The 27,342-nt window shown below is 38.9% G+C and overlaps 1 protein-coding gene across 2 annotated transcripts; it reads right to left on the reverse strand.

The window, feature by feature from the left end:
• Positions 1 to 1,568: 1,568 nt before the first annotated feature.
• Positions 1,569 to 26,562, reverse strand: sp3a (sp3a transcription factor). 2 transcript variants are annotated; one of them, XM_062069903.1, is made up of 7 exons: positions 26,379 to 26,562; positions 26,014 to 26,111; positions 23,048 to 23,122; positions 9,495 to 10,737; positions 7,020 to 7,206; positions 6,711 to 6,907; positions 1,569 to 2,981 (listed from the first exon to the last, which is right to left on the reverse strand). In XM_062069903.1, exons 1-7 carry the CDS (start codon positions 26,383 to 26,385, stop codon positions 2,689 to 2,691), a joined length of 2,100 nt encoding a protein of 699 aa, XP_061925887.1. In that variant the 5' UTR covers positions 26,386 to 26,562; the 3' UTR covers positions 1,569 to 2,688. The 2 variants fall into 2 exon arrangements, with proteins under 2 accessions (XP_061925887.1, XP_061925889.1); XM_062069905.1 differs by lacking the exon at positions 23,048 to 23,122 and having other exon boundaries at positions 1,571 to 2,981.
• Positions 26,563 to 27,342: the final 780 nt, after the last annotated feature.

A 27,342-nucleotide genomic window follows, 5' to 3' on the forward strand; every position in this document is an offset into this window, starting at 1 on the left:
TGAAAAGAAGGTGGACAGGCCTCTTTAACAGTTAACATAATTTGACTTGCTTTTTATTTTCTGTCAAAAAAAAGCATGTGCTAATTTAATCATGGCTATTCAACCGGCGGCCCGGTGGCCAATTTGGGCCTAGGAATGACCCTGAGGTCAGGTCAACACTTGAGAGACAAACTTTGTTTTTTTTAGTCATGTGATCTACTTCTATAGTAGTGTTCCTCAATGATTAATTTGGGCTATTCAACCGGTGGCCTGGAAGTTCAGTTAAAAAGATTTTTTTTTTAAAAAGAGCGCTGTCATAGAGATATTTAATTTGCTTTTTTGCAGAATGTCCTTAAAAACAGCAGAACGCTCCAGATACTCTGACAAAATACGATAAAAAGTGAAGGGAGAAGTCTGGCCCCAGGGTCCTTAGCTTTCTGCTAATGTGACCCCTAACACAGTTAAATATCCGTCATAAAGCATTTAAATTATGCTCCTACACAATATTTTTGTTTGTACTATAGTGAGAAAGACACTGATTTTTGAGATATTCAGTATAATGTATACAGGGAACAGGGTAAGTTTGAGATCCATAGAACTGTATCGAACTTCCACAAAATGTAGTTGTACATCAATGCAGACCAGCAGAACTACAACAATACATTAATATAATATAATAATAATGCAAATACAGGGCCCAGCAGGCACAAAGCATTAACACAACGTTGAGAACTTGTTAAATTAGGTCCTGGTGTTGAGCAACTCAAACTTAACATTGGAACAACATGCTTTTTGACGGCGTTTAATCAATGTTGGGTTTTGACCTTGATTTGACCATTGAATTTTGGTCATTTTACAACACAAATATGTTGAAACATACTTTTTGACGTCTATTCAATGTCAAGTTGTGAGGGTTATTTGACCATTGAAATTTGGTATTTCCCAACCAACAACGTGGATCCAACCTTATCTCAATTTACAAATACAACTATGTTGTTTCGAAGTTAGTTTTTAAGGAAATGTAACAATAATCAACATTCTATCAATATCTTGTACCTGCTGGGAGAGGTTGTCTCCACTTGGTTGCAGTCATGATACTTTCTCGGCAGTACATGCTTTAAGTATTTCAACTGAGGGTACACACCTCCTTCTGGCCTTGGTCTTTGTGATGCCAGGCAGGAAAGGCCAGGGGGTCAAACCGGACTCTTGCGCCACTCCCTTGGCTGTGGTGACATCTGCTGGTCCGCACAGTCAGAGTTGAGGCTGCAGGGATCAAGATGAAAACTCCTGGCTGTCCTCAAACAGCAACAAAGGTAAATACATTACAAGTAAAATGTTGTGAAACAGTTTTCAGATTTCTTTCTTCTTCTTTGAATCATGGAAATGCGATTGTAACAGAAATGTTTATAATGGCGGCGTTATAGACAGGTTTTATACACAGGTCTAAAGTAGTAAAAAGGTCAAGTACACAAGAAGACGTGTGAATGCTGAAGACGACAATATATATATATATATATATATATATATATATATATATATATATATATATATATATATATATATATATATACACATATATATAATAATGTCATAACATGTCACTTAATCCTGTAAAAGCTAAGTGAGAGATCAGAAAGAAAAAGGCCATTTAACAAGGAAAGGACGATTCTTATAAAAAGCCACAAATACATTTGCAAACATATATAAACAATAGTCCACTACAAAATGCGAGTGATGAGCACAGTGCTGTTAAAACATTTTTTAAGTACCACAATTGAAACATCTACACCCTTGACTCCTAAACTGTACTGATTGTTATTTTTACTGTCGTGATGGGAAATATTACATATATATATATATATATAAAATAAAATAAAAGTAACAAAACAAATCAACACGGTTAATGACACTACAGTAGCAAGTTAGTGCGGTTGCTCTTTACAGCTTTTGGTCCATCCATGAAGATTTTTTTATAACCCCTGCCCCAAAATGACTACATCGGGGAGATTTTCTCCACTTGGTCAAACCTCACCCTGAGATTCTAGTAAAATTTGGCAACAATCACCAAAATGGCTTTTTTGGGAAGTCAACCAAGAAGACATTACTGGAACATAAGCAATGTATTTTGTGATAAAGCCCAATACTGTTTAGTCAAAATATCTAAAGATTCGATGATTGATATGTTGGTCATTTTGAGGAGAAATCAGAATAAAATGATTGATTGTTTTCACCCTGCAAAGTAATAGACATTGTAGGAATTGCTGACTTGGAAGCACTGACTACACTGGGGTAAATGCATATTATAGCGAGAAAAACAAATACATTTGCGTCAAAACCAGTATTTTATGCGGGTAAAATTAGCTCTGTGGTGAAATCTAGTCTTTGCTCATAGAAAAAAGGAACAAGGACATAAAGTGAAGGTAAGAAAAAGTGAAAAACACATTAACAAAGTTGATTGAGGACATCCTATACTCGCAACTACACAATGTTGTACAAAATAAGGCATATCCTTGTGTAATTACTGCAATGTCTCTTTATATTATCTTTGCCACTATTTTTGCACAGTGGACAAGATGTACTATTTCCATGTTAAAATATATATATTTATATATATATTCATTTCTTTATTGTCTTCAAAATTGTGATAAAAATGCAGACAGGAGGAGTTTACGAGAACGCTGTCACATGAGTTTGTGAGGGGATCGTCAATCACTCCATGACTTCGCTCGCTGCTAAAGTGGTGACGAGCTGCAGAGGGATCTCAGCGTTGGCCAATATGTCCTGGGCATTGCTCACGCCCTGCTGGATGTTGGTAAGGATGAGGGTGGTCCCGCCCGGCGTGGTGATGATGCTGTCTGAAGACCCTGCCGACTCCACAGAGGTTACCACTGCGCTCACAGAGTTTACCCCTTTTTTGTTCTGGTGAGTTTTGATGTGCTTGGCCAAATGGTCACTTCTCATGAAGCGCTTGGAACATTCTGGGCACACAAACTTCTTCTCGCCTGCCAGAAAAAAGGTATTATGTTATGCACTAAGAAAAGTTATTTCTATTTGAGTACATTGTTTCACATTTCAAAAAACAAGTAAAGAGAAAATACACAAAACACATGTCTATACTTAGTTATTTAAAAAAAGACCATTTTGAGTTCCATTGAGCTTTGGTATGCAATATGCTGACCTGAGGAGCCCAAATGCCGCCACAAAATACTAGACTATTGGACCAATATACAGGCAAAAACATGAAGAAAACTAGTTGTGTCAATTAAAGCCTCCTGAAATAAATCTAGATTGGCACCCTACTGTGAAAAAATAGGTTTTTCCCCCAAAAAGGAGTGTACCACAAATAGCAAGATTTGTGAATAATAGGGATACGATTATTCTATTACTCGTAATTAAATAGTACAGTGGTACTTCAACTTGGGTACTAGTGGTCTCTTAGATTTTTTTCATACATTAAAGGGGAACTGCACATTTTTGGGATTTTTTATTTTTTATTAAACATAAATGCAATCAAAAGTCTGTTTACAATGGAGCCTATGGTGTCACTCTATTCTTCCTATAAACCCTTAAAAACATCCAAACACCTCCTTTAAGGTTTTACAAATGCACTCTGAGTACCGTATATATTTAATGTAGTAACAGGCACATTTATAATAATATTTAATATTTACACGTTTGGATTATTTTAAACATACACGGCGCATTAATTAATAAAACGCATCACAACTTTCGCTTCCCCCCCCCCACTTCATCACTGATTTCTACTCAGTGCAGGCTTAATGGGAGCCAACAAACAAAATAAAACATAACTTACTGTGCAATGTCTGCGGTCACTTATAGAATCTTGCTATATTCCCGTTTTAGATAAAGAATGACTCATAATCCTCACGAAGAAAAGGGGGGTGAGATCAAGTGTCTTTTCGTGTTATTCTCACCTTTTCCGGGTCTAAATTGGGTGTCAAAGTGTACATCCTTGTTCTTCCAATATCCAGGTGATAGGCATGATTTATAATATACAATAAACTTTCACGAGCAAAGGAAGCAGCTCACCACTCGATGTAAACATAGGCACACACGCTAGAGATCACATAGTTTGTCTGCGTTAGCGCTTATAATAACAATATCACTAATACTTGGTTAATATTCAAGTCACAAAATGTAAAGGGGAGTATTATTGGCGTTTTTTTTATGTTTGGGTTTTATGGGCGGAATGGAGGACATCCTATTGGCTCTAATGTAAGTTAAAATGCTTTTTTTTTTTAAATACATCCATCGCTATGACTTTTATAATGATTGTGAACGATAGGCGAAATTCCCCCAAAAAGTGCAGGCCCCCTTTAAACTGCAAACATCATTTGAGTTATGTGCCTCCCGACCGCTAATCAATGAATGATTGAATCAATGTAGGATCCGCCCAGAAACATTTGGTATTACTCACTAGCATTATCGTATAGCTGTGTTTCTCAAACTGTGGTACACAGGCTCCATCAAGCAGTACACCAAAAAAAAAATCACTTGATTAAAGTACAGTGTTTTATTTTCCTATATTCAAACACAGCGTTGCTGTTCAAACTGTGTTCAACGTTACGGAGGCCAAAATATTAAATATACTTATTTTAATGTTGGTCATTAAGGTGGTACCTGGAGAGCCAAGTTTATCTGTGGTGGTACTTGGTGAAAAACATTTGAGAACCAATGGCTTATAGCAAGAGATCGAAATAACTAAGTTTTCCAACCATTGGAAACCATCAACAGCAGTCCAGCTTCCACAACTAAGTTCCCGCCAGAGTCGGCAACGTCTTTGTTGGCGCGTCAAAGACTTACTCCTACACCCACGTCCCGGCTTCTTGCACACGCCTGAAGCAGCTCTGGGAGTCCAAAACCAACGGTGACTTTGGTCATGCTGCTGCCCAGCCTAGTGTGGTAGTAACCCTCCCAGCACATCACCTGAAAAGTGTCCACTTTCCTCTGTTACTGATTGTTGGAGGTAGCATAACTTAAAATATCTGCTTTTTAAACGCTGATATCCCAGCCTTATTGACCAGTCGTCCCTATTCTGTACCTTGGCTCACTGTACATTAGAGCTGTTGACCACAAACTGATGTGACGGGATATGCGGTTCGGCTGCGCCGGTTCCAGCCCCCTCAATCAATAAGGTTCAGTTGTGAATAGGTTACTCAGGTGTAAACACATAAACCGGTTATCGTGCCAAACTCAATATCAGTTGACGTTTTTTGTCTTTAAAACGACATAAGAGCCAGTGTTGTCCGTGAAAAGAGTCACATAACTGGAGACGAGAATGGATGTAGGTACATGGTCCGGGTGTCGTGCAAGATTAGTAATTAGTAGATCGTGTATCTTTAAAACAACGGGAGTGTCACGACTGCCCACAAGACAGGGAACGTCAACGCCGCGAACCGTATCCGTGCTGTGCCGTCCGTCGATATTGTAACATCCCGAGTAATGGCGGCATAGACAGATTCCCAGTTTGGCTTTCTTCATTTCACCAAATTCAACGTTCTCGTACAAAGGGCTCAGTCTTAGTGTCTTGATCTCTTTTACAGCAACTTTCCTTTCCCCTTTCAACTCCACAACAAACGTCACTTCTCATTCTTGTCCCGAAAGTCCCGTCCCCCAGTCAAGCCCTTAGCTGGAACCTGTAGGCGTCTGTGACGACACCAACCTGACTTGACTCGTGTAAGAGGAATACATTTGATAGTGTTTGCCTTTTTACTTTATAAAATATATTTGGGAATATATATTGTCTTTTAAAAAATAAAAAATATTGGAATGTGCTTTTTTATATTTGAAGATGAAGGTTATTGTTATTCCTGTGGTATTCAACTGATCAGTTGTCTAAGAAGACGTTTGGCTTCTCATCAGAGTAGTTTCATGCTCACAGACTTAGCTTGGACAGATCTAGTCTGAGCGCATGGTGCCAAGGTCCTAACTATTTATCCTCTAACATGAGGAGAAGCGAATGTGTATGTTCTTTTGTGCTGTAAAAAAGAATGTGTCCATCAAAAAATGTTAACCATAGAATCGAATTGTGCATAAACCGCATCAAATCTTATTGAATCGTACATACACTAAATCATATTGTATCGAATCGTTCATATACTAAATTGAATCACATCAAATAGTTTGTACACTAAATCAAATCGCATCAAATCATTTATACACTAAATCGAATCGTTCCGTTTTATAAAGAAATCGTTTTTGTATCTCATCGTAACCCACGTATCAAGATGCGAATCGAATCGTCCATCACAAAGAAATTCACATCTCTACTTTACATGTTTGATCTATAGAGACAGCAAGATGACACTAAAAAGAGACCAAAAAGTTTTTCAAAGTCCTATTCGGTCCATTACAAGATATAAACGCTTTACATTATTACTATTATTATATTAGTTCATAAGACTAATGTAGTATGTTTGTAGTACATTATATTGTACTAGTCTATTTCTTAACTACAATTTTTTTTTAAAGGCATGTTTCATGTTAAAAATGTGTTGTTTTATTTTAAAAAAATTTAATGGGTGGCGCTGATTCGAGATAAAAATGTTTTGAGTTACAAACTCGCTCATAGAACCGATTGAGCTCTTGAAGTTGATGAATCAATCTAGTAACTAAACTGCAATGGTCAGTGGATGTTGGCAATTATCACAATGAGTGCAGAAGTCTAATTTAAAATTTACTTGACATATGAATATAATTAACTGGGGCACCTGTGTGTGTTCTCCTATGTCTCTGCAGCTCATCACTGCGTGTGAACCTCTTCCCGCAGTACATCCAGCTGCAGACGAAAGGACGCTCCCCTGAATGCCAGCGCAGGTGTGCTCGCAGGTGTGACGTCTTTCCATACACTTTCCCGCAGCCTGCAATGTGGCAGACGTGCTGCTTCTTCTTCCCTATACTGGGTGCTCTGCAAAACGTATTGGCACAATGAGTATTCGGTGACATTTATGCATAATGCAGTACTCAAGTCTCAGTGGACTTTAGTGTCAGGGTGCTGAAATTATATTAAGATAACTTACCTTCCGACAGACTCTTTGCAGTTTGGGCAAGTGCACGCCACCCTGCGCAGCCTCTTGCCCTCCTGGCCCAATTGGTCGTCCTCGTCCACTAGCCTGACATGAAGATGGGACAGATCGCTGGGGTTTAGGGTTGAGTCGGCGCTAAGCTGCCACTCTCCTGAGTCGGGTTCCTCTTTTATTCGTATGTCTGTTCCACACACAAAAAAATAAAAAAGAAATGAACTGTAGACACGGAAAAAGGTTTTGTTCGACACGTGCCAAGAAGAGAATATGAGGCACTTTTTTAAGTTACCTTTTCATAATTTTATAAATAAGCCTAATAAGTACAAAGATGATTTATAAGAAGAAACCAACGTACGTTAACATCTGCTCAGGTTACGTGAAAGGAGCTAAGAGAGGTTGTGACCGTTATGAACTAATACAAATAAAAATAAAACATTTAAACTGAGTTCTGGTTTTGTTGTATTTCTGAAAAAAAACCAGAAGTAATTTAGAGATGTAACAATAAACAATATTAAGGATAACCACAGTAAAACTCCAAATGGTCAGTATTAACATTTTAAAGTAAAATTATTGAAAAACCGTGATCAATGAATGGATTTTGATAAACTCACGGACTGACTGGCACCAGCTCGGTAGCTTAAATGTGAACATGAAAACAAGAGACTTTAACGTCTTTCTACATTAAGAAAGGACATACCCCAATTTAAATTTATAGAAACACATTGCTGTCCGAGCAACTAAGACATACAATTGTGTACAATGAGCCTAAAAGCTCTGGGGCCGTACTTATCAAGCTTCTTAGAGTGCCATTTTACACTTAAGTCCTGGAAATTTGCGAAATTTAGTCCTACTCTCAAACTTAAGAATAAAAGCTTTTTATCAACGTTCTTAAGTCTAAGAATCACTCCTACTCTCCACGATATTTAAGAGACCTTCAGAGGTGTCTTAAGTGGTTAGGAGTTGCCAGCAGGGGATGGCACTGAGGCGAGAGAGACGTGCGCGAACGTTCATCTTTGTTTGATGACGAACAGCTGATCAAACTGTATCGTTTAGACAGAGCGGGTATTATTTTTGTCACAGATTTAATAATTTTCCATTCCTTGTTGATTTCTGCATGTGGCTGCAGTGGGCTAGTATATATAGAGCCACCCACACCAGTTTCAAATTAGTTGCCTAATTAATGAATTGGAAAGAAAATGTTATGAGCGTATGTGTGTGGCACACACATACGCTAGGTTACAGCATGTGAGGTGAGTGACGTCAGTGAGTGTGTGGGCGAGAGAAGAGAGGGAGCGGTATTGTGAGTGAGAGCGGGGACTAGTTTGTTTTGTGTTGGATTGGCTGTGTGCAAGCAATCAATAAAGCAAGATTTGCAACTAATCGCCGGACTCATCATTCACTCTAAAGTCGTCCGCTGTGGAGACCCCCTGCCGGGTAAAGTGAAGGGTGTTGCCCCGAGCATACATCCTGGAAAAGTGTCTCCCCTGCCTCTTTGTTACGGTCTGGGAGTAGGAAGCAGGAAAGGTGCAACAAAAAGGAAACATTTATTTTTGATTCATTGCCAATATTCTTTGTTTGTTTTGTATTATTTTGTAGTTTATTGTCAAAATATACACTCCCATTGTCCACTTAAATATTTCTAAGATATTTCTTTATTCTTAGACAAGGGATTCCCTTCCGTGATCGGTCATTTCTATGGACACAGAAATTACGTCACCTAAACTTCCGTTTACGGCACATAGTGATGTCGTAATTCAGCTCTGAGTGTGACACTTAAGATTCAGTCCTACACTTCGTTGAAAGTGTGAGTAAGACGCTTGATAACTAACTTTTAAGTGCAGCTTTCAGCGAAGAATTTATTTACTCTTAAGTCAACTCTTAGCAGACTTCTTAGGAGTAATTCTAAGAAGCTTGATAAGTACGGCCCCTGATCTCTTAGAACAGAGTGATCGTTCTGTACACAGAGGTAGACGAGACCTGAGATGTTTTTACGGTGAGTTCAAGAACCGCTGAACAGAGAACAACGCCGCAACGCCCGCCAGAAATAAGAAATAATAATAATAATAGATTGTATTTATTGCACACTTTTTATTTAAATAAAACTCACAGTGCTACAGTACAAACCAATATTTACAACAATGAAATATAAGACATTAAAACAAATAAATTACTAAGACTAAAACTGTGAAGCAAAAAAAACAGAAAATCTGGGGAAAAAAATGTTTCTAACAATGTGTCTATTTTAGTTATTTGATTAAAAACTAACTTCCCCAAAAGATTTTGTGTGTGTATAAGTACTTTTTGAGCACATTTAACAATCCCCATTTACATGTTAACAGTTCTGTAGACTCAGCTACATCACAAAGTTTTAATAGCAAGAACTATTGTGCTGGGCTGAGTTGGTTAGGTTGATTGGGAAAATCGTGTAGATGTTAATTTTGTATTTTTATAAAAATATAATAAATAGTTTACCTCCTGGGAGCGTGTGTCCTTCCTGCTGTGCCACTGAGTTGACTGTCACTGTTTGCAGGTTGGGGATCTGCCCAGTGCCGATGCTGACTGGATTGGAACCCAGTGAAAGGGTCTGGACTGGAGCCAGCGTTATCTGCTGAGGCTGAGTGGTGGGAAGCTGAAGGTTTTGCAGGCTTTGCACACCTTGCACCTGGAATGTCTGCCACTGTATCTGACCTGACGGTGTAACTGTCTGGGCTTGGATGATAAAAGTCCCAGGGTTGATCAGCTGCAGATTTTGCATGCCCTGGCTGCCCGTGGCTACCGACTGGACCACCTGCCCATTGATGGTCTGCAGTGGCACCTGCTGCAGCTGGACAATGGGCTGAGAAGACGACACATGGATGTTTTGCTCTTGGTGGGTCTGTTGGATAAAGCCTTCTTGGAGGCTAGCTGTGGCGTTGGACTGCTCTGTTGCCACCGATGACAACGAGGTGCCCTGTGTCAGGAGATGTGCGCCACTTGATGGGTTATGTTGCTGGGAGGAAGACGTCGGCACAAAGAGCTCTGCATTTGCGTCATTTACTGCTTGTGAAAGGTGATCGTCCGTCTTCGCCTGGTTCACTGAAACGGTCCCAGGTTGGTTCGCCATGATTAACTGACCATCTGCGGTGATGCCTGTTGCTATGGTCTGGGCTCCTGAGAGGCCGAGTGCGTCCAAGTCTATACTGTTAATAGGAACAAAAGTGATGTTCCCCGGCAAACCCATAGGCACATTAGTAACAACCTGACCCTGGTTGTTGAAGGTGGAGCTGCCAATAGAAATCCCCTGCATCTGCTGGACATCCCCAGTATGTGATATGAGGCTCTGGGTGTTTGTAAGGATGTTTGCAGTTGATGTCACGCTGAGACTCTGGCCACCATCAGGCAAGATCTGAATCTGCCCAGTGGCATCCTGACTCAGAGTCGCTCCTTCCATGCCAGTGGTGGCAAAGCTCAGCTGTCCGTCTGAAGTCTGAATCTGAGGAATTACTTGGTACTGAACGTTAGGCACTGAATTGGCAGAGGCAGTGTCGTTTCCTGATGACACAAAGATCGGCTGACTTTGCAAGTTCTGGAGAGGAAGAACGTACTGTCCATTTGATGTTAATATTCCTTGGCCTTGAATCTGTATCATCCCAGAATCGCTCTTTGCTGCTGTAGTGGGAGTTAACACCTCCCATTTATCAGACACAGTAAGCTGTGGAGATGTCTGATCTGTAGTCTAAAATAGAAAATTATAGATATTACACACATGGAAGTATTTACAACAAATCACTAGGACTTAAGTGATTAAACATTAGAAAGCACTCATTAAAAAGGTGATTTATGGCCAGCTATGTAAGCGTATTTTACACTTCAAACAAGCAGAATATTGTTATCTTAAGTGGTTGTTTTCATCTGTGTGGTTCTGTTAGTTGGTTGCTTTGTTTGCAGCCTTCTGTTTACAGTTTGTAATATTGTGATCTGTAAATCATATAATGGAAAGGCATTCTTCCAAAGACTATCCTCCCATTACATTTAGGTGAAAACATAATTATAACATCCCCAAAAATAATTTTGAATGGGAAAATTTAAAAGCATGTTATTTATGCAATATATTTTGAGGCCAACAAAGATCCAATGTGCTAAGCAATACGTAGTGTTTTAAAAAATAACCGAGCTTTACACTTTAGATGGACCAACTTGTGACAGGTGGGTTGAAAAGACAAAAAAAATTACTTAAGTAATCAACAATACAACAGAATACACATTGGCATGGTCTTACAGTCACATAAGTGCAAACTTAAATAGCTAGAGCGCTAATGCTTCAGTCGTGCTCTCAGGCCTGCGCATCAATGATAAGCAACCGCGCATAAACTTGAGTGCGCAAAAGTTTGTTCCACTTCGAGCTGAACTGCATTTTTGATAGGACGCCAGACGGTTACACATTTGAATTTTAGTTGTAACAAGGAAGTAAAATCTCAATAGACAGCACTGCCTGGCTCCACCTATAAACAACCACTTATACAAATAAAGCACTTAAAAGGGACCATATGATTGTTTTGCCTGCATTTAAAACATTTCAATGTTTTCTACATAACACGTAATGGTGGTTCTTTGATCAATATTTTGCAACCCTTAAAGGGGAACTGCAGTTTTTGGGGGAATTTATGAGAGACAAGAACACACGTCTTGTTTTTACGATTTTAAATATGATTAAAAAAACGCTTGAAACATGCGGCTAATGGGAGTCACCGTAGTAGCCTTCAAAGCCCTTTAAAACAACTTCAAAACCCTTCAGTAACGTTTTATATACACAGTGCAAGTCTATATATAATTTAGTAACAGACACATTCCTTTATAACAATACGTAATATGTACAATAATTACCGTATTTTGATATTTTTTATCATTTTTGAGACTGATTTATTCTGCGCATTGATTTCTGTTTCCATTGCAGCGCACGCCTGACTTTTGGAAAAATGTGTCATCCTACTTCTAAAAGTGTGTTTTCTAATCATGGCAGACACGGTAACAAACAACGACGACTATTTTTGGACAAATGAGGATTTACAACCCTATACTTTTGAAGCTAAATATATGCTGCTTATAAAAGCGAGCACGAAGGAAGAGTGAGACGTTGGAGCAGACGGAAGCCGGGAGAGGAGGATGAAAGCATTTTTGACGCTATAAATATGTAACTCGGAGACAAGCTGTTTTGAAATAAATGGATTGCTTACCCAAAATAACAGGAGACGTCCCCGGCCAACTGGACCGGACGAATGAGTCACTTTTAATATCGATCATGATACAAGAAGCACGCCATGCGTGTTAGGACAACTACAGCACGCCATGCGTGTTAGGACAACTACAGTACAACTACATACGCTGTCTGGCTCACTCAGCTGTGTACAAACAAAACATAAAATGTGGGCTAATACTTTACAGATACTGTAATATGATTGTTCATGTTTTTCAGTCAGTACAAATTGCTGTCGTATCACAGTGTTGTGGATTACAACCTCAAACGCGTTTCGTGTTGTTGTAGAAGTTAGCTTATCTCTTGTCGTAGTTAGCTTTTACGGCTAATACCAAAGCACGCAGATGTGTTCGTACGATAGAAAAATAGTTCCTCAGTGTTTGCTCTTACAATAACATTGTCGCTACAGCTTGGTTATTATACGGGTTACGGAACGTAAAATTAAGTATTGTTGACGTTTTTTGAAAAGTGATTTAGAGGTAGAATTGATTGCTCCCATTAGCAGCATTGCTAGCCAGCTAGAACGAGCCGACTTTTGTTGGAAAGCGAAATAAAACAAAAAACTTTTGTCTTCTTGTCTCTCATAATGATTGTGAACAATAGGCAAAATTCCCCAAAAAGGTCAGTTCCTCTTTAAAGCCCCTTTCTTCAGAATATGCTGTTTTGTGGCCGGTCTTGTTTATGTGCCAAGTCCCTCCTCCAGGCCAACACGCCTCAGCCATGTTGTAGTTTTTAGAGCTTCCATATCGAATCTGACTGATATAATTTAGAACTATACGCAAAAAAAATGTTCTTAAGAAATGGTAACAGTGGAGAATTTTAACATGCATGCGTATGCATGTGCATGTTGGAGCCAGTCTGCCCCACAACAAGAGGATATAGAAAAAGAAGGAACGTATTGACTACAATATCGGACTATAACTGAATAAAAATGGCGGGCTTGCACAAAGCTCTACCATGTGAGGATATATTTGCTGATGTAATTATGGCAAAATACGTCATAATCTTCTTGAATTCCTAACGGCTCGCTTGGAAAGAGGCAAAAGTGTTTTATTAATACCCTCACCTCGCCTTTATTGTTTGGATTCAAATTCTCATGAGTTATGGGGATCCCAAATAAAACGAAAACAGGTTTCAAATGGTAAGAAAAGTTGGTTTTGAATTTGTTTTAAATAGCAAAATATCAAGTGTAAGTCCTTCTGGAACAAATGCATTTAATTCAGCTGTTTAGTGGTTAACACAGGGCCACTATTAGCCATATAATAACTGCATTTCCACTTAAAGGCCTACTGAAATGATTTTTTTTTATTTAAACGGGAATAGCAGATCCATTCTATGTGTCATACTTGATCATTTCACGATATTGCCATATTTTTGCTGAAAGGATTTAGTAGAGAAAATCGACGATAAAGTTCGCAACTTTTGCTCGCTGATAAAAAAAGCCTTGCCTGTACTGGAGGTAGCGTGACGTCAGAGGAGGCAATATCCTCAAAATGTTCCTTTGTTTACAATGGAGCGAGAGAGATTCGGACCGAGAAAGTGACGATTACCCCATTAATTTGAGCGAGGATGAAAGATTCGTAGATGAGGAACGTTACAGTGAAGGACTAGAGAGGCAGTGATGGACGTATCTTTTTTCGCTCTGACCGTAACTTAGGTACAAGCTGGCTCATTGGATTCCACACGCTCTCCTTTTTCTATTGTGGATCACGGATTTGTATTTTAAACCACCTCGGATACTATATCCTCTTGAAAATGAGAGTCGAGCACGCGAAATGGACATTTAAAGTTACTTTTATCTCCAAGAAAATACATCGGTGACACACTTAGCTACTGAGCTAACGTGATAGCATCGTTCTCAAATGAAGATAGAAACAAAATAAATAAACCCCTGACTGGAAGGATAGACAGAAGATCAACAATACTATTAAACCATGTACATGTAACTACACGGTTAAAAATTCTCAGCCTGGTAAGGCTTAACTATGCTGTTGCTAACGACGCTAAGGCTAATTTAGCAACTTAGCAACCGGACCTCACAGAACTATGTACTCTCTCCTTTTTCTATTGTGGATCACGGATTTGTATTTTAAACCACCTCGGATACTATATCCTCTTGAAAATGAGAGTCGAGCACGCGAAATGGACATTTAAAGTGACTTTTATCTCCACGACAATACATCGGTGACACACTTAGCTACTGAGCTAACGTGATAGCATCGTTCTCAAATGAAGATAGAAACAAAATAAATAAACACCTGACTGGAAGGATAGACAGAAGATCAACAATACTATTAAACCATGTACATGTAACTACACGGTTAAAAATTCTCAGCCTGGTAAGGCTTAACAGTGCTGTTGCTAACGACGCTAAGGCTAATTTAGCAACTTAGCAACCGGACCTCACAGGATTATGATAAAAACATTAGCGCCCCACCTACGCCAGCCAGCCCTCATCTTCCCATCAACAGCCGTGCTCACCTGCGTTCCAGCGATCAACGGCGCGACGAAGGACTTCATCCGTGGGTTTGGCGGCAAGCATCGGCTAGGCGTCTGCTATCAGGGTAAGTAGTCCTTGTTGTGTTGCTGTAAGTATTGTACTTAGGCGCTAATACACCGATCCCACCTACAACGTTCTTCTTTGCAGCCTCCATTGTTCATTAAACAAATTGCAAAAGATTCACCAACACAGATGTCCAGAATACTGTGGAATTTTGTCGAAGAAAACAAGAGGTTTCTGTATCGGGTTCGATGGGGTCCAACCACTTCCGTGGATTTTGTGACGTCACACGCATAAATCATATCCAAAGGAGTTTTTCAACCGGAAGTGTGGCTGGAATTTTAAAATTGCACTTTATAAGTTAACCCGGCCGTATTGGCATGTGTTTCAATGTTAAGATTTCATCATTGATATATAAACTATCAGACTGCGTGGTCGGTAGTAGTGGGTTTCAGTAGGCCTTTAATCAATAGTAGTACAGTCAATTCTGTTTAACAAAATATATTGTAACTGTTGACTCAGTTGGTCATTACCCAAATGAAAACATACCAGCTGCAGCTGTCATTTATTGTTTTAGCGTCAAAATATAATGGTTGTCCATTAATTGCAAACTTACATTGCGTTCGCTACAGGCAGGCTTCCACCGCAGGACTTCTCAGACAGCTTTTCAACACTTACAGCCCCAGGGTAAGTTTAAGTATTAGGGGTGTGACGATTCTTTTTAACAACAATCTCATTCGATTCAGAATGTGTGGTTGCCGATATGATTCAGGGACAATATATATTTTTAGAACAATACAATCTTAAACAATTCAGTAAGTTGGAATCAATTTCAGTAACTTTTTAGCCAACAAAATTCAACCACAGTGACTGTGAATCAAATACTGGATAGTGGACATTACATCTGAAGTTTCCAATATTCCTATTATTTCTTGTAAGGGAATTAGGTATGAATGAATTATGGATACAATCAAGTAAACAACAATTAATGGCCAATGCATTAACATCTTATTTGAATAAAGTGCAACCAACAACCAGTCGCTGCAACTTGCTCTGCTGTCACTTCCGTTGTGTCGGTCGAGTCTTTTGTGGCTTAAAGGCCTACTGAAACCCACTACTACCGACCACGCAGTCTGATAGTTTATATATCAATGATGAAATCTTAACATTGCAACACATGCCAATACGGCCGGGTTAACTTATAAAGTGCAATTTTAAATTTCCCGCTAAACTTCCGGTTGAAAACGTCTATGTATGATGACGTATGCGCGTGACGTCAATAGTTAAACGGAAGTATTCAGACACCATTGAATCCAATACAAAAAAGCTCTGTTTTCATTTCAAAATTCCACAGTATTCTGGACATCTGTGTTGGTGAATCTTTTGCAATTTGTTTAATGAACAATGAAGACTGCAAAGAAGAAAGTTGTAGGTGGGATCGGTGTATTAGCGGCTGGCTGTAGCAACACAAACAGGAGGACTTTGACTTGGATAGCAGACGCGCTATTCGACGCTAGCCGCCGACCGCACGGATGATCGGGTGAAGTCCTTCGTCCTTCCGTCGATCGCTGGAACGCAGGTGAGCACGGGTGTTGATGAGCAGATGAGGGCTGGCTGGCGTAGGTGGAGCGCTAAGGTTTTTATCATAGCTCTGTGAGGTCCCGTTGCTAAGTTAGCTTCAATGGCGTCGTTAGCAACAGCATTGTTAAGCTTCGCCAAGCTGGAAAGCATTAACCGTGTATTTACAGGCCCATGGTTTAATAGTATTGTTGATTTTCTGTCTATCCTTACAGTCAGTGGTTTATTTCTTTTGTTTCTGTCTGCATTTAAGCACGATGCTATCACGTTAGCTCCGTAGCTAAAGTGCTTCGCCGATGTATTGTCGTGGAGATAAAAGTCACTGTGAATGTCCATTTCGCGTTCTCGACTCTCATTTTTAAGAGGATATAGTATCCGAGGTGGTTTAAAATACAAATCCGTGATCCACGATAGAAAAAGGAGAGCGTGTGGAATCCAATGAGCCAGCTTGTACCTAAGTTAAGGTCAGAGCGAAAAAAGATGCGTCCTGCACTGCACTCTAGTCCTTCACTCTTACGTTCCTCATCCACAAATCTTTCATCCTGGCTCAAATTAATGGGGTAATCGTCGCTTTCTTGGTCCAAATCGCTCTCGCTGCTGGTGTAAACAATGGGGAAATGTGAGGAGCCTTTCAACTTGTGACGTCACGCTACTTCCGGTACAGGCAAGGCTTTTTTTATCAGCGACCAAAAGTTGCGAACTTTATCGTCGATGTTCTCTACTAAATCCTTTCAGCAAAAATATGGCAATATCGCGAAATGATCAAGTATGACACATAGAATGGATCTGCTATCCCCGTTTAAATAAAAAAAAATTCATTTCAGTAGGCCTTTAAAGTTGTGTTGTGGCTTTATATTATTGTTTTGTGTTGTTTGTATTTGTCGTGTCTTTTGCAATCGTTCTGTAGCTAAATGCTTTAGTGTTGTAATGTATGATATTTAGGGATGTCCGATAATGGCTTTTTGCCGATATCCGATATTCCGATATTGTCCAACTCTTTATTTACCGGTACAGATACCGATATCAACTAATACCGATATCAACCGATACCGATATAAACAGTCGTGGAATTAACACATTATTATGCCTAATTTGAACAACCAGGTATGGTGAAGATAAGGTCCTTTTTTTAAAAATTAATAAAATAAAGTAAGATAAAAAAATTTAAAAAATTTTCTTGAATAAAAAAGAAAGTAAAACAATATAAAAACAGTTACATAGAAACTAGTAATTAATAAAAATAAGTCAAATTAACTGTTAAAGGTTAGTACTATTAGTGGACCAACAGCACGCACAATCATGTGTGCTTACGGACTGTATCCCTTGCAGACTGTATTGATATATAATGTAGGAACCAGAATATTAATAACAGAAAGAAACAACCCTTTTGTGTTAATGAGTGTGAATGAGTGGGGGAGGGAGTTTTTTTGGGTTGGTGCACTAATTGTAAGTGTATCTTGTGTTATGTTGATTTAATAAAAATAACAAAAATTAATTAAAAAACGATACCGATAATAAAAAAAACTATAGACATTTTCCGATATTACATTTTAAAGCATTTATCGGCGGGCCAATATTATCGGACATCTCTAATGATGTTGTCTTGTGATGGAGGTATCCGCATTTTTGTTTGTTAATGATGCCATAGACGGGCAGACAGAATTAATTAACATCTTTATCCACGGTTTTCACCTAAACTGTCAAGATACCAGTGGTGGTAGGGGCGTGGTTACTGGCGTGGTCACCATAACGTTGGAGTAATTTAATAATTTGCTACGATGATATGATTTTCTTTAAAAAGGCTCAAAAGATGTATACATACATTTAAAACAAATCTGTTATTATCAATTAGTATAAACATTTTATTTGTTGTTTTGCCATATGTTTTCAACTGTTGCTGATTTTTGTACAATGTACTTCGTAATGGCCAAGTGGTTAGAGTGTCCGCCCTGAGATCGGTAGGTTGTGAGTTCAAACCCCGGCTGAGTCATACCAAAGACTATAAAAAAATGGGACCCATTACCTCCCTGCTTGGCACTCAGCATCAAGGGTTGGAATTGGGGGTTAAATCACCAAAAATGATTCCCGGGCGCGGCACCGCTGCTGCCCACTGCTCCCCTCACCTCCCAGGGGGTGAACAAGGGGATGGGTCAAATGCAGAGGACAAATTTCACCACACCTAGTGTGTGTGTGACAATCATTGGTACTTTAACTTAATTATTTTTTCAAGTGTTTACAGACATTTAATGACTTTTTTTTCTAAATTAAAAACAACTACCAACAAATCTAGCATTTCTTCTGGTGGTATAGAATATACTCTTGTTTAGAGACTAACTTCTGTCCCTGACGAAAGAGCTGCAGCGAGCATGACGTCACACTTGATTCGTGCTGTTGCTCAAGTTCAGGTCGGCAACCCAAAATATTGAAAGAGCCAAATTGGAACAAAAATTAAATTTTTAAAAAAAAGTCTGGCGCTGCAAAAAAAGGCAACACATGATGCAAGTATCTATATTAGCCTACTATCAAAAAAACTATGTGTCACAGGCTGACGCCAATCTTCGCTGACAGAAATGTTGAAATGTAATATTTATTCTACGCATTTTTACATCATTGGAAAACATTAGTAAAACGGAGGCTTCTCAGAGGGTGAGATAACTCCTGGAAGTTACTGGCTTAGAATGGCCAAAGGTATAGATGTGTGTGTGTCTAAGTTAAAGGAAACGTCAGGCTGTCTTCTAATGGATTTATTACAATCTTTGCAAGCTGGGTAATGTTTGCTGTGGTCTGGAACAACATGGCACACAAACAACTATCTGAAATGCAGCCAATATTACATACAGATAATGTGTTATGAGACATGCAAATATTAATTAAATACACAGAGGACAAAAAAAAGGAAATTAAATTAGCTCAAATATACCTACAAATGAGGCATAATGATGCAATATGTACATACAGCTAGCCGAAATAGCATGTTAGCATCGATTAGCTTGCATGCATGCACTGACCAAATATGCCTGATCAGCACTACACGCAAGTCAATAACATCAACAAAGCTCACCTTTGTGCATTCACGCACAGCATAAAAAAAGCAGTGGCGTAAAACACATCTTTCTCTGGCAGCGTCCGGGAAAGTTGTACATGTACCGTAAACAAACTATGGTGAGTTCAAGTACCGCCAAAGTTAATAGGACAAAACGGCGCTCGCCAAATACTCTCATCAGTGAAGCATGTTTAATGTAAACAGTGGGATTCTTAACAAATAGGAACGTTTTGTGTCATGTTTGTCCTCCTACAGAAATCAAACTAAAACTATATATTTTCTCCTATCTTTTTCCATTTTCATACGTTTTGTAAAAGGACGGCGCTAAAGACCTGCATGCGGCTCTAGAGCCGTGGGCTGCCGACCCCCGCTCTAGATGGACTTTCTCTTCTTCAAAGCCGCCACTGTCCACTTAATATTTGCACATTTTGTAGATGGCTGTCCGCAGGTATATCTGTAATATATTTAAAAAACACATCCACATCGCAGACATGCTGACAACACTACAGACAATGGCGTGCATTTTCTTCATATGCGGTATCGGTAGTCCGTGACTGAAAGGTGATTGACGGAGAATGAGGAGGTGTTGTGTGTCCGAAGTGACGTGAAGTGAATTATACTTATATAGCGCTTTTCTCTAGTGACTCAAAGCGCTTTTACATAGTGAAACCCATTATCTAAGTTACACTATTTTATTTTTTTTTAAGCAGTGTGGGTGGCAAGTGGGTGAAGTGTCTTGCCCAAGGACACAACCACTGTGACTAGGATGGCAGAAGCGGGGATTGAACCTACAACCCTCGGGTTGCTGGCACGGCCGCTCTAACAACCGAGCTACGCTGCCCCAACAACCGAGCTACGCCGCCCCACAAGAGGTAAAACCTGTTGGAATTACGCCGTTTGTATCATAAAAGGTAAAAATAGCGTCTGACTTTGCGTGATTGCTTTTGGGGGCTTTAATATATTATATTACTTTAATTTGTTTCCAAGTAAAAAAACAACAACTTATTTTCAAGATGTGGCAGTAATAAAAACGCAGTGACGGCGCGCCACATTCAATTACATACGGACACCCTACAGGTTTCCCCGAGATTGCCACTGTATACTGTACGTGGCGGTGGGGGTGTGGTCAATATGACATCAATATATATATAACATGATAATTTTGATTTGCAATGATGCTTATATTTCATTTAAAAAGGCTAAACAAATGTCTTCTGTATATTTGAAAACAAATTGTGTTATGAGTTAATAATGCCATTAATATAATTTTTTTAATAGAATCGGAATCACAATCAGCTTTACACAAGCAATTTGACTGGGTCGACTAAGCTCTCTTTGTTCAATGCACTTTTTATTGTGGCTGCTTATTGTAAAAGGTAACACAGGCAACCACACACGCACGGGGACAAATGCACACTTCACACAGCGATGTCTAAACGGAGGTTCGAAGACGCACACAGCGTAAAGTTAGACGATATTGTCGATAGTAATGTCAAAAGAATACGAGTAATTTAAACAGGCTTAAACACAAAATGCATTAATTAACTTAAAATACCTTTCTCTTAACTTTCTCTCCTCATTTTAGCCGTGTGTCAACTACCTTTAATGAATGAATGAATGAAAACCTTTAGGTGCGCAACCACCTTATCCGCTTCTGACAGGCGATTTAGATGCACTTTTTCCCCCCCAAAATAAAGCAATGAGGAACCTTTTTATGATATTTTAGCTGTTTTTCAAACGTATTATAGCCAATAGTATGTAAATTATAGACTATATACAGTATATTCATTCATACAATATATAATTTAAACTTGTTCTCATGTTAAGTGTTTTATATATATATATATATATATATATATATATATTTTTTTTTTTTTTTTTAAGGTGTGGCGGCATTAATCTTGCCCTGGCGTCGCGAATGTTTACATGTAGGAGAAACCTTCTAATGTAAAATTCTATAAAGTTTGCGTGCAAATAAGTCAGAAAACGTTTCTTATTTGGCACCTCTACTTTGTAGCAATGCCCCCTTGGGTAATATACTTCTGGTGTTGTGACATCTGTTTACATCAAAAATATGCCATCTCGCTGGCTAAAAAACTACTCTAGAACTATAACTGGTTTTGAACTAACAGTGTTTGACTGTATGATTTAACAGTAAATTGGACAGCCGTTAACGTTGTGGCTCGGAGAGCAAATGGGTGCGACAACAAGTAAGATAGCTAGATGGTTAGCTAACTAGCCAGCTTGTATCGGTGCTACTGATCGTCTCCCCGCCCTGCAACTCAGTGTAGCATTTAGGCAAGAGGAACAGCAAGTACCTGAGGTAAGCATTCCAACAAATATTGTTTGAATCGTATGTTTATTGATATTTCATTACAAAACACAAAGTGATATTTTGACGCGAAAATGTATGCTTAGGAAAGCAAATTTCTGCTTTTTTGCAGATTTTTACCCTGCCTGGTTCTTAAGCCCAATGTTATCAATAAAATTCTCTTTTTATAACAATCTTGGATCAATACATATCTTCAGATCAATATACTTGAAATGTAGGAATATAAATCGAACTATTGATGATTACCATGAATTGATTAACGTGGACCCCGACTTAAACAAGTTGAAAAACGTATTCGGGCGTTACCATTTAGTGGTCAATTGTACGGAATATGTACTGTACTGTGCAATCTACTAATAAAAGTTTCAATCAATCAATCGACTAATCGTTACACCCCTATTAAGTATCGTAACTTTAATTCTATTTATAATATTTATAATTATTTACGTAACATTAGTGTCACCTCTCAAAATGGAAGAGTGCAGTTGTAAACTTGTCTTGTTCCTACTAAATTTTGCCATAAAATCATGGCTCAGCTCAACCTCTACCTGATCTGAACCAAAATTGATCCCCAGCAACTCTTTGAAGCATCTAACAGGTTTATATGTTGTTATAGTGTATATATATTTATATGTGGTTATAGTGTATATATATTTATATGTGGTTATAGTGTATACATATTTATATGTGGTTATAGTGTATATATATTTATATGTGGTTTACATATATTTACATGTGGTTATAGTGTATATATATTTATATGTGGTTATAGTGTATATATATATTTCTATGTGGTTATAGTGTATATATATTAATGTGTGGTTATAGTGTATATATATTTTCTCATTCTGTTTTGCACACTCTTGGAGTCAACATGTGCATAGCCATGTACATAGTGTATATATACACCCCCCCGCACCCCCCATTTTTTGTATTTATTGTTTTTCAAATCACCCGACATGTATACTGTGTATATGTACACAATTTATCCATTTTTTTAACGTAATTTTTTGTATACATGTTACAGTTTATATATCTTTTATTATTGAATGTATCAAATGTGATGAATATTTAACGGACCACAATGGCAACAAGCCTTTTGGCTTTTTGTGCCATCCATTTGCCTTTTCAAAGCATTACATGAATTCAATTCTTTAACATGTCAATAAACTTCTCAATCAATCAATCAATCAATCAATCTTATTTTGCAGATGCCCCTTATTAAGTGTCCCGACAGTGTGACTGTGCATGCCAAGAGCGTCTGTGGTAAAGAACTGCCTTATGATTGGGGTCACATGATGTGAGGCTTCTAAGGACCCTACCAGAGGGTCTGACTTACCACATCAGCGGCAGTCAGCTCTGGTGCCTTAGTGCAGGTGGTTGCAAGCAGGTCGAGGGGTGATGACTCAATGTCCTGCACCCCATGAGCAAGTTCAAGGGGGAGAAATTGAGTGGCCATTAGCCAAATAAAGTACGTGTCACCCAAGTTTTGCAACTTGAAAGTTGCACGCACATGTTGACCTCCACAGACATCATTCACCTAATGTTTACAAATGCTTGAGATTTCAGGCGGCATACTTGCCAACCCTCCCGATTTTCCAAGGAGAGTCCTGAATTTCAGTGCCCCTCCCGAAAATCTCCCGGGGCAACCATTCTCACGAATTTCTCCCAATTTCCACCCGGACAACAATATTGGGGGCGTGCCTTTAGCGTCCTCTCTCACCTGAAACCTTCACCCTTTAATGGCCGCATGCTGTCCTCAGTCACGACCGCATGCTGTCCTCAGTCACGTCCGCTTTTCCTCCATATAAACAGCGTGCCGGCCCGGTCACAAAACATCTATGGCTTTTGGAACTCAACTCAGTGCACATCCAAGGTGCACACACAACAACCTATCTGGATTCGATAAGAGATTCAACAACCTATCTGGATTCGATAAGAGATTCGATAAGGAATCGGTTCGAAGAGAGGATTTGCTAATGGCATCTTAACGAACATATATATATATATATATATATATATATATACATACATATATATATATATATATATATATATATATATATATATATATATATATATATATATATATATATATATATATATATATATATATATGTATATAAAATAAAATAAAATAAACACTTGAATATTAGTGAATTACAGCTATATATACAGTGTATATATATATATATATATATATATATATATATATATATATATATATATATATATATATATATATATAGCTGTAACTCACTGAAATTCAAGTATTTCTTTTATATAAATATATATATAAGAAATACTTGAATTTCAGTAAATTACAGCTATATATATAAATATATTTCCAGTGAGGGTTGGACTCCGCCAAGGCTGTCCTTTGTCACCGATTGTGTTCATAACTTTTATGGACAGAATTTCTAGGCGCAGTCAGGGCGTTGAGGGGATCCGGTTTGGTGGCTGCAGGATTAGGTCATGTGGTCCTGATGGCTTCAACTGGCCAGGATCTTCAGCTCTCACTGGATCTGTTCGCAGCCGAGTGTGAAGCGACTGGGATGAGAATCAGCACCTCCAAGTCCGAGTCCATGGTTCTCGCCCGGGAAAGGGCGGAGTGCCATCTCCGGGTTGGGGAGGAGATCTAGCCTCAAGTGGAGGAGTTCAAGTGCCTCGGAGTCTTGTTCACGAGTGAGGGAAGAGTGGATGGTGAGATCGAAGGGCGGATCGGTGCGGCGTCTTCAGTAATGCGGATGCTGTATCGATCCGTTGTGGTGAAGAAGGAGCTGAGCCGGAAGGCAAAGCTCTCAATTTACTGGTCGATCTACGTTCCCATCCTCACCTATGGTCATGAGCTTTGGGTTATGACCGAAAGGACAAGATCACGGGTAAATGAGTTTGCTCCGCCGGGTGGCGGGTCTCTCCCTTAGAGGTAGGGTGAGAAGCTATGTCATCCGGGAGGAGCTCAGAGTAAAGCCGCTGCTCCTCCACACGGAGAGGAGTCAGATGAGGTTGTTCGGGCATCTGCTCAGGATGCCACCCGAACGGGCGTTTGGGGCACGTCCGACCGGCAGGAGGCCACGGGAAAGACCCACGACACGTTGGGAAGACTATGTCTCCCGGCTGGCCTGGGAACGCCTCGGGATCCCCCGGGAGGAGCTGGACGAAGTGGCTGGGGAGAGGGAAGTCTGGGCTTCTCTGCTTAGGCTGCGGCCCCCGCGACCCGACCTCGAATAAGCGGAAGAAAATGGATTGATGGATATAGATGTATATATATTTTAGGGGTGTGGGAAAAAAATAGATTTGAATTCTAATCGCGATTCTCACGTGCGATTCAGAATCGATTCTCATTTTTTTTAAATCGATTTTTTTGGTGGGGAATTTTTTATTAATTGTTTTTTTTTCTTTAATTAATCAATCCAACAAAACAATACACAGCAATACCATAACAATGCAATCCAATTCCAAAACCAAACCCGACCCAGCAACACTCAGAACTGCAATAAACAGAGCAATTGAGAGGAGACACAAACACGACAGAACAAACCAAAAGTAGTGAAACAAAAATGAATATTATCAACAACGGTATCAATATTACTTACAATTTCAATGTAGCAGTGATTAAAAATCCCTCATTGACATTATCACTAGACATTTATAAAAATAACAAAAATGAACAATAGTGTCACAGTGGCTTACACTTGCATCACATCTCATAAGGTTGACAACACACTGTGTCCAATATTTTCACAAAGATAAAAAAAAGTCGTATTTTGGTTCATTTAATAGTTAAAACAAATTTACATTATTGCAATCAGTTGATAAAACATTGTCCTCTACAATTATAAAAGCTTTTTACAAAAATCTACTATTCTGCTTGCATGTCAGCGGACTGGGGTAGATCCTGCTGAAATGCTATGTATTGAATGAATAGAGAATCCTTTTGAATCTGGAAAAAAATCGTTTTTGAATCGAGAATCGTGTTGAATTGGAAAAAAAAAATCGATTTTGAATCGAATCGTGACCCCAAGAATCGATATTGAATCGAATCGTGAGACACCCAAAGATTCACAGCCCTAATATATATATATATATATATCCCCCCCCTCCCCCCCCAGCGGGCCTTTTGAATATCTCCCTAATTCAGAGGTCTCAAGGTTGGCAAGTATGTCAGGCGGGTCTCTGTCACCCAGAAGGCGGGATTTTAAGCACAGCCTGAGAGGAAACGCGGGGGGTCCATATCCCCCCTCCCAAGTTTGCTTGCCCACTCGCTACACTCCACTAATGTGCTAGAAATGTAAAAAGTCTTACCTGGTTGCCCCTATCGTCTTCATGTTGCAAAAAGTTGCTCCGGCTGCTGTTCGCGTCCAAAGCCGCCATTCCTTCTGCCTTCAGGGGGTGTTCTGGCGCTGCGTGGGGACACAATATGGGGGAGTTGGAGCAGAGCTAGCTGTAGCTAAACAAACCTCATCACCATAGTGCTTATCGTTTCAAGCTTGGGAAAACTCGTTAGGAGCGCCGCCGCTATCGTGAGGACAAAAAGAAGTAGCGGCGTGGAAGCGACGAGTTTGACACTTGGGTGTAGGTCGCTAATCTAGTTAGCTACTAGCATCTAGTAAGCTAATTTAGCCGCGTTAGCATACGTGGGTGAAGAACAAGATGGAAAGAATACATACCAGTCATCGCGTGACTTGCCGTTAAGCGGATAGTTTTGCCAGTTACCACCAGCCGGACATGACTTGCAGTTTGTGTTGATGGTAGCCGCGTAGAAATAGGTGATAACTGTCAAGATTTTTTTTCTATTTTTGATTGACTGGCGGTAAGCAACACAAAGGGTGGGGCCTGCAGTGTTGACTGAAGCGTTTGCGTCACAGAAAGGAAGTCCCGCCTTCCTTTACATATTTGATTGGTTAGCTCTTTTTAGTTTCGCATTCTGATTTGCTCGTCAACACATCAGTCAATCTTGGGCGGATTATTATTATTATTTTTATTTTATAAACCTTTATTTTTGAATTTCAACATTTACAAACAGTTGAGAAATAGTAATCAAAGTAAGTACAAAAACAGTACAAAACTGCGCCAGGGGGTTGTAAATTCAAAGTAACTCAAATAGAATGCAATATATATATATATATATATATATATATATATATATATATATATATATATATATATATATATATATATATATATATATATATATATATATATATATATATATATATATATATATATATATATATATATATATATATATATATATTAGGGCTGTGAATCTTTGGGTGTCCCACAATTCGATTCAATATCGATTCTTGGGGTCACGATTCGATTCAAAATTGATTTTTTTTTTATTCAATTCAACACGATTCTCTATTTTAAAACGATTTTTTTCCCGATTCAAAACGATTCTCTATTCATTCAATACATAGGATTTCAGCAGGATCTACCCCAGTTTGCTGATATGCAAGCAGAGTAGTAGATTTTTGTAAAAAGCTTTTATAGTTGTAAAGACAATGTTTTATCAACTGATTGCAATAATGTAAATTTGTTTGAACTTTTAAATGAACCAAAAATATGACTTATTTTATCTTTGTGAAAATATTGGACACAGTGTGTTGTCAAGCTTATGAGATGCGATGC

The sequence above is a fragment of the Entelurus aequoreus genome, linkage group LG14 (genome assembly GCF_033978785.1).
Source record: "Entelurus aequoreus isolate RoL-2023_Sb linkage group LG14, RoL_Eaeq_v1.1, whole genome shotgun sequence".
In the NCBI taxonomy this organism is placed as follows: Eukaryota; Metazoa; Chordata; class Actinopteri; order Syngnathiformes; family Syngnathidae; genus Entelurus; species Entelurus aequoreus.

Excerpts from the sequence above, each read along its gene's own strand:
- sp3a (XM_062069903.1), bottom strand. Across the intron at positions 7,207-9,494 it reads AGGACACACGCTCCCAGGAG|ACATACGAATAAAAGAGGAA; the intron begins GTAAACTATTTA and ends TGTGTGGAACAG. Across the intron at positions 6,908-7,019 it reads TGCAAAGAGTCTGTCGGAAG|AGCACCCAGTATAGGGAAGA; the intron begins GTAAGTTATCTT and ends TACGTTTTGCAG.